Here is a 14433-nt window from a genome sequence, read left to right as displayed (position 1 = left end):
TTTGAACCCTTAGATCTTACTGTTTATCCACACCCTACACTATCTTTCCATAAGTGTTGAATCTTAATCCTTGATTATCCTCCTATTACCTCATAATTATCCACATTAAATTGCATCTGCTCCCTCTTGGCCCAATCATTTACAGTTCTAACACATCATCTGACTCAGAGACATGGCTAAATCCTCTGGAATTTTGTCTAAATACAAAGGAAAATATAGCAAAGACAGCCAAAGAATCCACTGAAACCATACTGTTTAAATCACACATTTGCAATTGCCCTGATATCAAGATTTTACAAAAGCAGTAAGAAAATAGCAGCATCTCTTTTTATGCTGTAATGTTGGTTTTACAGATTGGATGGATCAGTTCACATGTCTTGAAGTAATTGCACTACACCTAGACAATGTAAAATCTACAGTACTTAATTTAATAACGCTGAGAGAAAGTTGTGGTTGTGACTTGTAGCAATTAAAACTGTAGGTGACTGGGTATCACTGTCTCTGGGGAGATAACCTGATATCTGAGACTTCAGTTCAAGTCCCACCTTAATTTTCCAGATAGGATGACGTGTTCCCTCTAAATACCGTTTGGAGCACTAGCGAAATTAATTAACTTTCAGCCTAGATCCAATTTAAATAGAAGCAGATCGCAATGCTAAAACTACTCACGTGTTTGAAACACTATATTGCTCTGAGAGGGCGTATAGACTGTAACTGTTGCCTATGCCACACCGTTGCAGTAGAGGGTGCTCTTTTGAAGTTACAGCTGAGGTGGATTGCTAGGTCAATGTAGTCGAAGCTGTTCGTGAATGTAACATGGGAAAAGATTTAATTTCTCACCGCTGCCAGTTCTCGTTTTAATAATAAGAATAAATGCTATTAATACAACGTAAGTCATGTGATATAAGGAAGGAAGCCAAAACCCAAATATAGTAAGTTCGGTGTGGAAAAGAGATACAAAATGCTGTTTGACTCAAAGCAGACTCCACAGCTGGAAAGCAGATTTAGATATAACGAATTTCCGAATTACTCAAATTGTTAAAGCGAATTTGCTTTAGACAAATAACCAACGCAATTCATCTGTCTGCCCCGTGTTTAAACTTAGCTTAAAATATTAGGTGTGCGAAAGTAAAAAGTACACGTTATAATTAAAGTTGTTACATGCAAGTTCTGTTCTGACCCAAATACTGCTAAAGTGGAAACAGCAGCAGTGTCGATGCGCACCTTTTTTTGAGCGGTGGTGGTGGTGGGAGGCAGGGAGAAATTGCCAAGTGCAACAATAGACAGTGAATCGGAAATAAAGCACATATGAAGTTGAAGTTTAACAGCATGATGATTGCTTGAGTAACCCAAACAGTAGCAAGGCTAAGGCTCACTGGCTCTCAGCAGAGAGGTGTGAAGCGTGATGGTTTTTTTTGCCGAGGTGAGGGGAGACTTTGGAAGGCTCTGATTGCTCCGTCTGATAAAGTCTGGTTTGGATGAGGACTGCACTCAGTCAGTGTGGAGATTTGGGAACGAGCACTTCCGGTTAGACACACACATTGTGTGAGCGCTCGCTCGCGTGTGGAGCAGCAGCAAAGTAACAGGGGCCACTGCAACACTCTGATCTCTCTCTTTCTCTCTCGTCTTCCTCATCAAGTCCACCACCTCCGGACAGTTGCTGAAATTAGGCGCCAGTTTGGGTTCCCTCATCGTGTGGGTGAATTTTTTTTGTCCCTTTGCAACTGGGAAGCGAGCAGGAGTGTTCGGGCTGCTGGAGTCGCTTTGTGAGGTGCTTTTTTTTCCAGATGAAATCAGATCATCAGTGAGTGGAAGTGTTTTCTTTTGAAGAAAAACACTCAAAAGATTTCACTCGTCAAATCGGCAAGTGCAAACTTCTGGCGTTCGTCATGGCGGGTGTGAGGAAAGCCGGCTTTCTCGGCGGTGGACTGTTCTTACTCGTAACCCTGGGAAACCTGGTGCACCTCAACCGGGGGCAAGGCAGCCAGCCAGCGGATGGTGGTAAGAGATTTAATTAAAGCCTGGCTTCGTCCAGCCCGGCTGTGCTGTTAGATTTGGCTGTTTTCAACAAGAACAATTTCCAATTTGTTTTTTTTTTAAAGATCGCGACTGCATGAACTGTCAAGTTTTAAAGTTTGTCTCTTCGTTTTTAAGTTTCTGACCAGCTGCAGTCATAAACCTGGGGAGAGGGACAGGGATGTGTTGGAAGTTTCCTTAACATTTGTTGGTGGTTTTTTATTTTTTGATGTGGGAGCACTTTTAAAGAAAGGTTTTGCGATATTATTCTCTCCTTGCTTGTCTCTCTGCGCACGTTTGAGGTCTAGACCCGTTGGAGGAATTTGCTGGGCTGTGTTGCGAAAGTTAACGCCGGCGCTTCACGTTCGAGCCGAGGGGAGGGGAGGGTTCAGAAAACCGAATAGCCCGATCCACACCTACTTTTACTTGAAGTAAATGTCAGGGTATAGATTTGCGCACACTCTGGCTAAACTGGAAAGCGTGAAGCATTTAATTGAAATGCACGTTAAAGCACCTACTTTAAATGGATTTGTGACAGGGGACTCAAACACCCCATCCTGCCACCTTTCACTCCAGGGGGATGGTGCCTGTCGCTGTGGGGCGGCTCTGGCCAGCGGTCAGTGTGGCTCAGGAACTGGGCCGGAGCCACCCCTCCAGCCGGCTCCTAGTTACAATCGCTGTCCGTTTTTTACCGAGTGACTGCCTCGAAGATGAGCTGTATCTTCAGCCTCCGAATTCAAATATCATTCACTGTCCGCTTGTAATTGTATAGGTCGGATCTGTAGTGCCGGAGTGCCCAGCGCCACATGTTTAAACAGTTTTACTGCCATTAGAAACATGACTGCATTAACTATCGTTATGGCTAGAGGTTAGAATAAGATGTACTTCCCACTTGCAGTAAATAAATGTGGTTGTCTACCTGCAGTTGGTAATGAAGAGCCCGCACTTCCAACTTGCTTAGATTGCTGTAGGAGTGAGTTTTTGCTTCAGCACTTACAATAATCTAAGTAAATTGGAGTCCGAGAATTAATGACCTGCTTTCGCTTTGGATCGAGGATTTTGACCTGTGCAGTGCCCGGAGAAGAGCAATGGTCCTGGGAGTTGGGCTGAAGTTGGGGAGTTCTGTGGGTGTTGAACTGGTTCCGAGTGTTGCTTTAAAACATTGATCTGCACTCAGTGCGGCGGTGGAGGTTTATCACCAGACACACACTCTGGCAAAGCCAGATGGACTTGAGATGTGCTGTTGTTCATCAAGACTTCCATCTCTCTCTCTCCTCTCTCTCTCACTCATTCGGGATCTGATTCATTCCAGTGCTGTCTGTTTTTGTTTTTTGACCAATCATCTTAGCAGTGAACGAACCATGACACATACCTTTATTGTCCGTGTAACAGCCTCTTAAAGCCCGGCGGCCTCCTCACGGCACCTCTGTCTGAGAGATCTCATTGGTTATGTTGAAAGCCGACTTTTTTCAGCTGCTGTATTGCGGTTCCACATATTGCAATATACTTTTAACATGAGACAAGGAGACGAGGCTATTCGGCCCATCGAATATCCTAACTATCCCAAGTTTGTGTTTTTTTGTTAATAGTATTTTATTTAAAGTTATCTGTGCTTGTCATTGTGCTGCCAACACAGACACGTTTTTGGTTTTAAGAAAAATGGTACCTTTTACAGGGATTTACATTTGAGGTTATCAAACTGCTGCAGGGTTTGCCTCCTCTCAGACCAGCAGATAACTAGTAGCATTGGTGCCTTTCAGCCAAGACTAAGTTTTAACTCATTCCAACAACATTAATGTATCAAATGAACCAAAATTCATTTTTTAAAAGCTCATAATTGGCAGAATTAATAGAGGAAGAACTGTTTTGCAATGCTATATCTATCTAAAATTGAGTTTTAAATTATTAAAGATAAAAAATTCATAAATAAAATTAAGTGATGTTTTAGAAAGTTAGGGCTAATCACAGTATGTGGAGGAAAAGCTGCTCATCCACTCTACGTGGCCTTGAATCTTATCAACAGTTAATATTTTGTCTTCTTTAGGTTATGTGTTTGGGTTTGGTTTCTGTACTTGTGTTACTAGCTAATCTATTTGACAATGGTGTTTATACTAATAAAGCCTTAACTGGCAGCAGTGAGAGGATAAGCATCTTCACACATCACATTGGCTGGGACTGGATTGCTGCAGTAATGCATCTTTAATTACACAGAAAGCTCTACATGTAAATTACCTGGGATGGGTGGGGTGTGTAAAGTCTGTAGGTTGTGCAGTAAATAACTTCAGAGACTTTAGAAGTACAAACAAAACAGGTCTTTACTATTCAGAGGTCTGGGCGATTTCTGCCCTAGTTAACGTATCACAACCCTTATATACTGGTGTGGTCACTATCGGTATTACAGTATACATGAGCCAATAAATAGTGCCACCCTGAAGTAGTGCTCTTAAAGGCGAACGGTCACATTCTATAGTTCCCTTAAAGGTAAACGGTTACATACACAACACTCCTCCCTTCCTAGCTTATTACTTACAGAATCCCGTTAAACATACAATCTTCAATTTTATATAAACAGGTTGCAGATATACTCTCGATGGAGTCAACGTCATATAACAATTTACAGATATACTCTCGATGGAGTCAACGTCATATAACTTCATGTTTAACATAACATAATAACATATATAACCATGTCAAAACAGATCACAGATTCAGTCTCTGTGGAAAACAGTTCATAGATTCAGTCTCTGTGGTGTAGTCGGTTCACATTGCTGGAGTGACTCATTCAATAGTCCTTCCATGGGTTTAACAGTTTGAACTTCCGAACTGAATTGGCTCCGTTCGGAGGGACCACGTGTGTGATCTGGTAGAGGTAATCATGGTTCAGATGGGTCATCTTCTGTTTTGACTTTTCCTTTTTTGCTTCTTGGAGACTCTCTGGGCTCCACTGTCAGCTGCCAGCTGCATGCGCAGTTCCTCCTTTTTCCGTAGTAGAGCCACCTTCTCCCGATGTTCCGTAGACTTTCGGTGCTCCTCCATGATTTCTGTATGGTGGGAGTCGAAGTTACAAGTTGGGCAGGACAGGACATAGTAATATTCGGAGTCGTCCTGAGCTAGGCCAGCGAGAGGGTCTTCTATGTCCTCCCTACCCAGCTGGACGTCAGCCAGCTTTTGTTCCAAATCCAGACATCTTTCCTGAAGAGACTTCTTCACGTGTTCCGCTTCCTCTAACTTTTTCTGGGCTTTCAGCAAGTTGTTTGCTAATGACCTCATTTGTGATTTTAATACTTCAACTTCCTTTGGAGATTGATTGATCGGACTATTCAATCCCTCTACCGGAGCAGTTGTTTCAGCGTTCTGTTGTTCAACCTTGACATGAGTCAGCGTACTTTTGGTATCTAAGGGTTGCTCTGCTGCCATCTTCTCAGTCTGTGTTGCAACCTCAGCTATTTCAATAACTTTTGAGAGCTCCAAACCCTTCTCCTCTGACGATTTAAGCTCATGTTCATGGCCCATTCTTACGGTCTCTGTGTTTCTTACAGTTCCCTTTTCTTCCACTGAGAAGATTTCCAGTTGCATCTGTTCTTCAAGTCGTTGGACCTCGGCCATTGCCGCTTCATATTTATTTTGTGTTTCCTTTAATAATTTAACGAGTTCTTGGACATCCTGTATTCCCTGTTCTGGTATGTCTTCCACCACTAATTTTTTTCCTATGGATTGAATCCCTAACGATGAGTCAGCCTTGGCCTGAAGCTCATCAAACATTTCCTGCAGACTTTGTAATTCTTGCTTATGGTCAACCTTTAGTCGTTCATGTTCTTTCACTAACACGAGCTTTTCGGAAGTTGCCAAGTTAACCCCTGCCAGGATTGTAGTCCGAGCCTGTTCATACTGTTCTTTCAACTCGTTACACTCTGCTTGCAACAAGTCGTAGAGGTGAACTGGAATACCATCCTGACTTCCTGAAGATTCCTCTTCCTTTGGATCGTTCTGTGTATATTCTAGTTCCTGAACAGCCTCAGGGATATGTGATTGGTACTTGGCCACGATGGCTCTATGGTCGCTCTCTGCTTGAGCGAGCTGTCTCTGTTGTCTTTCCAGGGACTCCCATTCGGTGTCCCAGAACTTTTTCACCTTTTCCATCTCTTGTAGGAGACAGGCACTCAACTGTTCTAATTGTCGTTGTACTTTGACATAACGTTGAGTTCTAGCCCGGTGTTCCTCCGTAATGCATCTGTCTGTAGCTTGAACAGACTCAGAATTCTCTGTCTTTATGCACGCCATCGATTTCCCAACCTTAGTCCGTGAGTTCATGTTAATCTTGTTTTTCATACATAAGCTGGACTTTTCGTCTTCCGGCTCGGAGTCTGAGCTGCTTGTCTGCACCGAGTCCTCACTTGTCATTGCTTGTCGGTAGTGCCATTCCATGTCTATTTTCTTGATCCACTCCCGTCCCAGAAGTGGTGGTCCTCCCTCAGGTAGTACGTACAGATACATTCGTGGGTGTTCTTTACCCCTATCTCTCACCTTGACTCGTATTTTTCCCAGGGGGTATACATGATGCCCCGTGTATGTCTGTAATACGAATTTGGTATTTCTTAAGGGTATGTGAGAGAATAGCCGGTGATAGTCCTTTTGGTTGATGACGGATACAGCTGATCCCGTGTCCAGCTCCATTCGTACTTGGACTCCCGCTATTTTTAGTGTGACCCAGATCAACTGTAGATCAGTTACTTTACCCACATGGTGGATTCTCAGACTATCCAGCTCCTGGCTGTTTGGGTCTGAGTCTGAATTTTGTTCGTCTGAACTCTTTTCAGCCACCTGATGCACCTTGTTGTACTTTCCTTGTGGTGGTGGCTTCCTTTGCTTGTTGGTCTTCTTTCCGGACCTGCATACCTTCGCGATGTGACCCAGTTTGCCACATTTCCTGCACTCTTGGTTCTTAAACCAGCACTGATTCTGGTCGTGCGTTGTCTTTCCACAACGGTAGCATTTGGGAGTGCTTGTTGTAATTTGGTCCACCCCGAGTGCCGCCGCCTTTAGCTGCATTTCCGCCGTCCCTTTCGCTGCGGCTTCGTGCGATGAAGCTATGAGGACAGCCCTGTCCAGTGTGAGGTCGTTTTCTTCCAGAAGTCGCTTCTGCGTTCCTTCTTTGGCCAAGCCGCATACGAACTTGTCCCGCAGCGCCTCTGTCAAATTCCCTCCAAACTGGCAGTATTTCGCTAGCTTACGCAGTTCGACTAAGTATTCCGCATTGCTTTCATCTTGCCTCTGGGTTCTGGCGTAAAATTTAAATCGTTCAGCCAGCATCAACGGTGTGGGGTTCAAGTGATCCTTCAACACTGTTACGATCTCTTCGAAGGTCTGGTCCACTGGTTTAACTGGTGCTATTAGATGTTTCAAAAGCCCGTAAGTTTTTGCTCCCATCGAATTTAACAAAGTTATTGCCTTGTTGTCATCCTCAATTTCGTTGGCTACGCAATATATTTCTATGCGTTCCACATACGTGGCCCAGTCTTCTATTTCTGCATTAAAGTCATTAATATTTCCTCGCTTAGGCATCTTCTTCTCTTTTTGAGAACAGTACAAGTATTACTTTACTTATTATTAATTTTCTTCTCTCTTCTTGAGAACACACCAGCCTTTCTGAAAAATCTTATTACTTTTCTGAAATTCTTAATAATTTCCAAGATGGCGGTTTCCCGCTTCTTCCTTCTTCTTCAGCGGTTTTCCCCGAAAAATGGTGGCTTTCCCGCGCTTCTCGCTCTCCCCGCCCACTTCAATGGCGGTTTTCCCGCGCTTGGCGGTCTTCACCCGGTCCCCCGACGCCGTCTGTCAGCCCGAGTGCGGTCCTTATCTATAATGCGATCGCTGGATCGCGAAGCGGCTGCCGGCCCTTATCTGTAGATCCGATCGCTCTCGCGGCTCTCGGCCCTTATCTGGAGATGCGATCGCTGGCTTGCAACGCCTCCCGCTCGGCTCTGGCTCCCCCGCTCGCGCGGCTCTCGGCTCTGACACTCCCGCGCCTACTCGCAGGCTCAGCGCTTCGTGGCAGCGGTTGCTGCACGGCTTCTCACATTGCCCGCGGTCCGGCTGTCACCCGACGCCGTTGGACCCGAATGCTTTGCCCTTCTCCTCCAAATACTTCTACCCCGTTTTTAAAATTTTTTTATTTGTTTTAACTACTCACAGTCTCTTCGGCCGCCTTGTTTTAGGCTGATTGGCTCGCTCAAGATATGGTAGCAGGGTAATCTGTGCCTGTTGCTGCCGCAGCTTTGCTGTTAATCTTCCAGCTTCCAGTAAGTACTATACTTTTAGTAGACGGAGCCTCGTGTTTTCTTTTTGAAGCTCTCTGCTACTGGTTAGTCTTGCCGCAGGGTACGATCGGACTCGTCGCCACTGTAAAGTCTGTAGGTTGTGCAGTAAATAACTTCAGAGACTTTAGAAGTACAAACAAAACAGGTCTTTACTATTCAGAGGTCTGGGCGATTTCTGCCCTAGTTAACGTATCACAACCCTTATATACTGGTGTGGTCACTATCGGTATTACAGTATACATGAGCCAATAAATAGTGCCACCCTGAAGTAGTGCTCTTAAAGGCGAACGGTCACATTCTATAGTTCCCTTAAAGGTAAACGGTTACATACACAACAGGGTGGGGGTCTTTTTTTGGTTCAGTCCTGAATGGATTGAAATTATCCATCTCTAGCTGTCCTACAACAATAATGTGAATAGATACTTGAATATGAACCAAGCCAGTTGTTATTGGACAAAAGATCAGAGTGCAGTTTTAACACCGTTGGCCTGGACTGGATTTCGCTCCAACTGAATAATCAATGGAACCAAACTCAGCTGTACATTCAGCTCAGAAAGAAATGTGTGATTTGGAAGCAGCAAAGTGTATTAAAGGAGCTCTTAATTCTTTAAAGGGATGCTGTTGTTCTGGGAATTTATTTTCCAGGTGTTTATAACGTCTGTTAAAATTGCTGATCTTGAGAATCTACCCTACAGTCTGACCTAGGAAAAAAAGTAGATTGAAAAATGGATTTATTTCAAATATTAAAGCATTTCATAGAGATTGCGGATGGGTTATTACCAATGGTTCATTTTTGATTACATTTATTATAAATTGGAATGTAATCCAAAGCATCTAGTTGAAGTATTATCATTCTGCTTCATAAAGGGATATGAAATGGGATCACAGCCATGATTCCTCACTTGCTGAGTTACCTGACCTCAGCTGGGCTGGCTGCAGTGGAAGTGAGGAAGTTCACTAGAAGGAGAAAAGGAAAATTTAAGCGGCTCAATCCAGATCATTCTTGTATATGTTGCAACATTGGCATTCAACCTGGGAAGAGTTTGTTTGTCTAAACTTCATTTTGAAAACTAGTGCACAGTACAGGGTTGCTAAAGAGAAAACTAACTACTGTACAAAGTGGGGATGGGAAGTATAAATAAAGAACTGGGCAATGTAGAAAAACAGCAAAAATTACAATTTACACACTTTTATCTCTTCATTGCTACATTCATAACAGATTAAAATGTGAAAAATGTTGGCTAGTGTTGAAGTTTTTGGTTAGCGAGGCAGTATAATTAATCACGCCGTTTACTTCAAAAGATTCAAAGCACACTTCATAAGTTTGGCATCTTAATTACAACAACAACTTGCATTTTCATAGCTCCTTTTTAATGTGTAGAAAAAATTCCCCAAGGTGCTTCAGCGATATAATCAAAATAAAACTACTATTAAAATGAGCGGTGCTATTTTGGAACATTGCTTTCTATTTTGTTTAGTGCTGTAAAACATAAGTGTGGGTATTTTGCTGTGGTAAAACAGAGACTGTCAGTCTCGTGTATGGTTAGTTACATGTGACACTAGGTTACATTGGATTACTAATCAACCCTTGTATTTTTCCCCAAAAGTTTAGATTTTGCAGTTGGTGATTGCAGTTGCTCTACCACTGGCAGCAAATGCTTATCACAACTACTTCAGCTATTCGGCAGTGATTGCTACACTCATAAATTCTGTAAGCAATAGTCAAGTTTTAACGTGTGAAATGGTGAAAGTGCTTAAAAGCATAGGAGAGACATCAGCCAAATCATGGCATGTGGGTTGGATGTAAAAATGTAAAATACTTACTGATTGACATCCGCTACTTGGAAAAAAATGTTTAAGCTATGCGCTAGAAAAATTTATTTAAAAAAAATAAAATTAAATGAGGGCTATGGTGATGAAAGCTGGAGTATTTCGCCTTGAGCACCACTGTCATTTGCAGTGGGCAAGACTAGGCGTAGAATTACCGATCCACCCTGATTTATATATTCTGCCCATACAAGTAAGAAATTACTGTCCATATGAGCACCAGGTGCACAATATGTTGTTTTCAGACATCACTTGGGTAAATAAGGACCGTAACTTTAACGGCTACTATAAAATCTAGTCTATAACTTTAAATGGGTGTGCTCATCTGATTGTTTCATAACATATCTGCATATTTACCATTACTTTTCAGTTGTCTCTTGTTCCCATGTTTTATGCTTTATAGTTGCCCAGGAAAGAGAGGCTGGGATAAAGACATTTGTGCGGATTCTTCCTATATGAATGGAGACTGTGGGCTTAGGTCAGTGCTCTCCATGATGTCACTGGAACAACGCTGCATGATGTGACTGCAGGTGGTGGGAAACTCTACACAAGATGTTTCTTCCCAGGCTACATCTAACCAGCAGGTTTAAAGAATAATACACAGTAACCATTGGACATCGGAGCGAGACTGGTATTTCACAACAGATCATTTCGGATTATGTGGCAATTCAGATGAAGACACTTTCCTTTAATGAGATTTTCTGTTTCAGGCAAATGGTTTAAATAACTGTGGGGAAACATGATGAATGCTGCAAATTTTCTGGAACAGCTGATGTGTGGCATTTGCAGGGATAATAGACTCTGACCTAGTCTGTTATGGAAAAAGTTTTAAATATAGAAGGCCCAATGCATATGTGCAGTGTACAGTATTAACTAATCCCTCACAGCTCCAGTTTATTTGTGCAATAACATTTGCATAATGCCTCACTGTGGCAGTGATAAGCTGCAATTCATAATTCAAACTGATGATAGAAATTGCTTACTAGGCAGTACAGTCAGCATGTTTTTAAATTTTAAAAAATCTTTTTTTTTATCTTCTGCAGTAGGTAGAGTTGAAAATTCTTGATCGTGCATTTCTGATATGTCTGGGTGGAAGTCCAATTGATGTCACAGATATTTAAAACATTTTGAATGTACAGATTGACAGGAAAAAATGTCTATTTTGAATAGCAAAAAGTCATAGAATAGTAACATAGTGGAGAACTAGCATGCGATGGGGTGAGGGGTGGGTAATAGCTTTACTTTTGTAAGGCTTCTCTCCTCATTGGCTGGTTAAAAACAGGCAAAATTTATCATATTGTGGCTGGCATTTCAAACATTAACCATTGCAGTGACTGTGTAATTGCTCAGCTAACCAACATGGTAATGAATAGTTGCAGGGCTTTTGCAACAAAACTGTTTTGTTGACACCAAATAACAGTAGCCCAGTAATAACCTGAACTTAGGGGCAATGAAATGTTGGTTAAAATTTTATGTCCGAGATTAGAATACTGCCCTTCCCTCTCTGGAACTCTGCTTCCAATTCAGCAGAGATTGATAATCATGCTTCTCTCTATGATAGTCCTAGTGACATGAGTTTGGCCAACCATTGCAGTTTAAATTCTACAGCAGATGAGAGTCTACAATAAAAGTACTTGTGTTACAGTAGATGGTGTAATGAGTGCAATTCTCACATTGGTGCATGAAGAGAGTTTCTAATGTTAGGTGTTGAGGTGTTTTGTATTTAACTCCTGCTCCAGCTAACCTGTGAATGTTTTAATTCTGTCATTCTGGGCAAAGAAGATAAACACTTTGTAAACTCATTTGGCCATATTTTGCTGGAGCATGGCCCGTTAGTTAGACTTGGTCAGGCACGTTTCTATTTCAAAACTTTTTGCCCACGAAATTGCTGGAAGCGCGAGCTGATAACGGCGCAGCGAGGGCAACGGCATCTTGGTGAACAACGAGACAAACAGTGTATCTCCTTAACCAATGAGATTAAAGGATTGAGAAATAAAGGGAGGTCTGAAAATGCGGGTAAATTAGAGTGGAAGAATTCATTGTCACATCAGATGCAGAAAGAGAAATAGAAAGATTGGATTAAGAGAGAGAAAGGAGACACAAAATTTGGCACTTTTAAAATCTAAAATAATTCACAACCCAAAGGCATAAAACTCAACACTTAATTGTTTACTTTCTAGGCGAGAGGTTGATTGGCAGTCATTAACAATTATGTTGTTTAAAGGGTACTTGCGTTGATAATTACTTGACTTAACTTTCTGTGGTGAGTTTGATCTTTATGTTCTGTTTCGTTACATTAAAGTTCACATTTACTTAACGTGAAATATTTTAAAGGGACATTACAAAGCCTAAATAGTGTTCTCATTCTTTTCTCTTTCTCTCTCATTTTCTACCTTTTTTAAGGCAGTGAAACAATGCTGAGTACAAAATACCAATGAAGGAGGCCATTTGGTTCATCTTACTCATCCTTGCTTTCAAATCTATAATCGCCCATCACAGCATTCACATCTTGAATGACTCATATTTGCCTCCATTACAAAGAATATAAATAAAATGGAAGACCAGAAATATGAGTTATGAATCCACAGGTGCTGGGTGTTCTCCAGTACTTCATTCTGGCGAACATTCTTCCTGTTCAATCAGTGAGTGTTAGCAGGCAGTTTGACTGGAGGCATCATAGTTGGCCCTGTTCCTGCTCTCGCATACACGTTCCACTAGGAGTAACTAGAAAATAATCAGGTATTGGAACTCTTTTTATTTATTTATTTTTTAATTATTTCCCCTTTTCAGTCCAGGCTGCTGAGGCCAATTGTGGCACATCTACTGATGCCCTAGCTGAGGTTCACTAACTCAGCACACAATATTACACATTAAAGCTGTGACCGCGACTGATTCATCTACTGCTGGGGGAGCAACTTCCCACTAATTTCTAAACACATGACATAATAAAATAATAGTGATTGAGGTTTGCGTTGCAAAACTTCATGGTGCATGACAATATAGTTAAGTTGCACACATCTGAGGCCATTATGTCAAATAGGATGAGGTATTCTGAACTGTTACTAATGAAAAGTGTAATTATTCCCTCCCTTATAAAGAGAACTAAATATGAAGTACACATCTACACTTTGTGCAATAAAACATGGCGTGCACCTTGTTTGATTTGATGGAATGCTTCATTTTCATTTTTATCCACCAAGGACCTGCCTAACCACCTTTCATCAAAATATAATACCTCACAAACATCACTTACTCCATTGATTTTTACACTGGTATGAAAGCATTATTTATTCTACCCTGGCACCTTGAGTTTGCAGTCTGAACAAGTCTGTCACAAAACTGTTGGCATAAGACTTGCCTTCTGACATCAGTCTTCATTTCACTTTCATAATAGCATCTTCTAATATCCCTTTTACAGTATGCATGCAGCAAGATACCAGTGCGATGCCACTTTATCAAGCACAAGTACTTGCATGATAAATTCTGAGTGGTATTCACAATAGTGTGGCGTTCACAAGAATGTGGCTTTCATCACTAGTAAAGGCTGAATTCAAATGTAAGAGTTTACTAAATTTTATCATTCAACATGGCTTTCCATTTTTAATTTTTAAAAGTACAAGACTGGTGAAGGCTGGCGGGAGACAAATGCCATTGGTATGCTACTCATTCCACCTTTTGGGTGCTACCATTGCAAAGCACCGTGCACCTGAGATTGAGATGGTGTGTTTTATTTCCAGTTTCCATAGGTGCTTCCCCGTTTGTAGGGTTGACACTACCAAATTAATCGACAGTCCATGCTTCTTTCATACCATTATAAAATTGATCCTGTAAACAGGGTTTGGGTGAGTGAGGTGGGATAATTTCCGTATCCCAGCAGCCTTTGCACTCCTTATGGAAATGACAATGCTGGTGTGTCGCTACATTAGTGTAATGTTATCCGTCAGGTGTTGCAGTTTTGTTTTGATATGTGCCTGAATGTGTCACATATTGCTGGTGTCATTATGTTAGTCTCCACTATTGCTGTTTTGTTTTAAGTTTAGGAGATCAGAGACTGATGAACAGGGTCACTGTTCAAAGTGATTGAATAAATGAATTCCAATTTCATTGCATGGGGTTCTGCATTTTATTTCACATTCCATAGCTCTCATTTATATTTATGATGACTACTGGTGACTGGATAAGCCAAATTCACTTCTAACTGCATATTCTGGGATTTTCTGTGAGTCATACCAATGTTTTATGGATTGTGTTCTGCGATTCCATCCACTTTATC

At 41.7% G+C, this 14433-nt stretch overlaps 1 protein-coding gene across 1 annotated transcript in view; it reads left to right on the top strand.

Annotated features, from left to right (window-relative positions):
• The first annotated feature begins 887 nt into the window (after nucleotides 1-887).
• Nucleotides 888-14433, top strand: part of plxdc2b (plexin domain containing 2b) — a 615561-nt gene continuing 602015 nt past the window's right edge. The window contains exon 1 of the mRNA XM_085987831.1: nucleotides 888-2001. Within this exon, the coding sequence (XP_085843957.1) occupies nucleotides 1890-2001 (112 nt within the window). The 5' untranslated portion in view covers nucleotides 888-1889. The remainder of the gene's footprint in view (nucleotides 2002-14433) is intronic.

This window comes from Somniosus microcephalus, chromosome 5, assembly GCF_052327205.1.
Source record: "Somniosus microcephalus isolate GS21.2 chromosome 5, FLI_Smic_1.0, whole genome shotgun sequence".
NCBI classification, from domain to species: Eukaryota; Metazoa; Chordata; class Chondrichthyes; order Squaliformes; family Somniosidae; genus Somniosus; species Somniosus microcephalus.
This window is presented reverse-complemented; position numbering and strand designations above follow the sequence as displayed.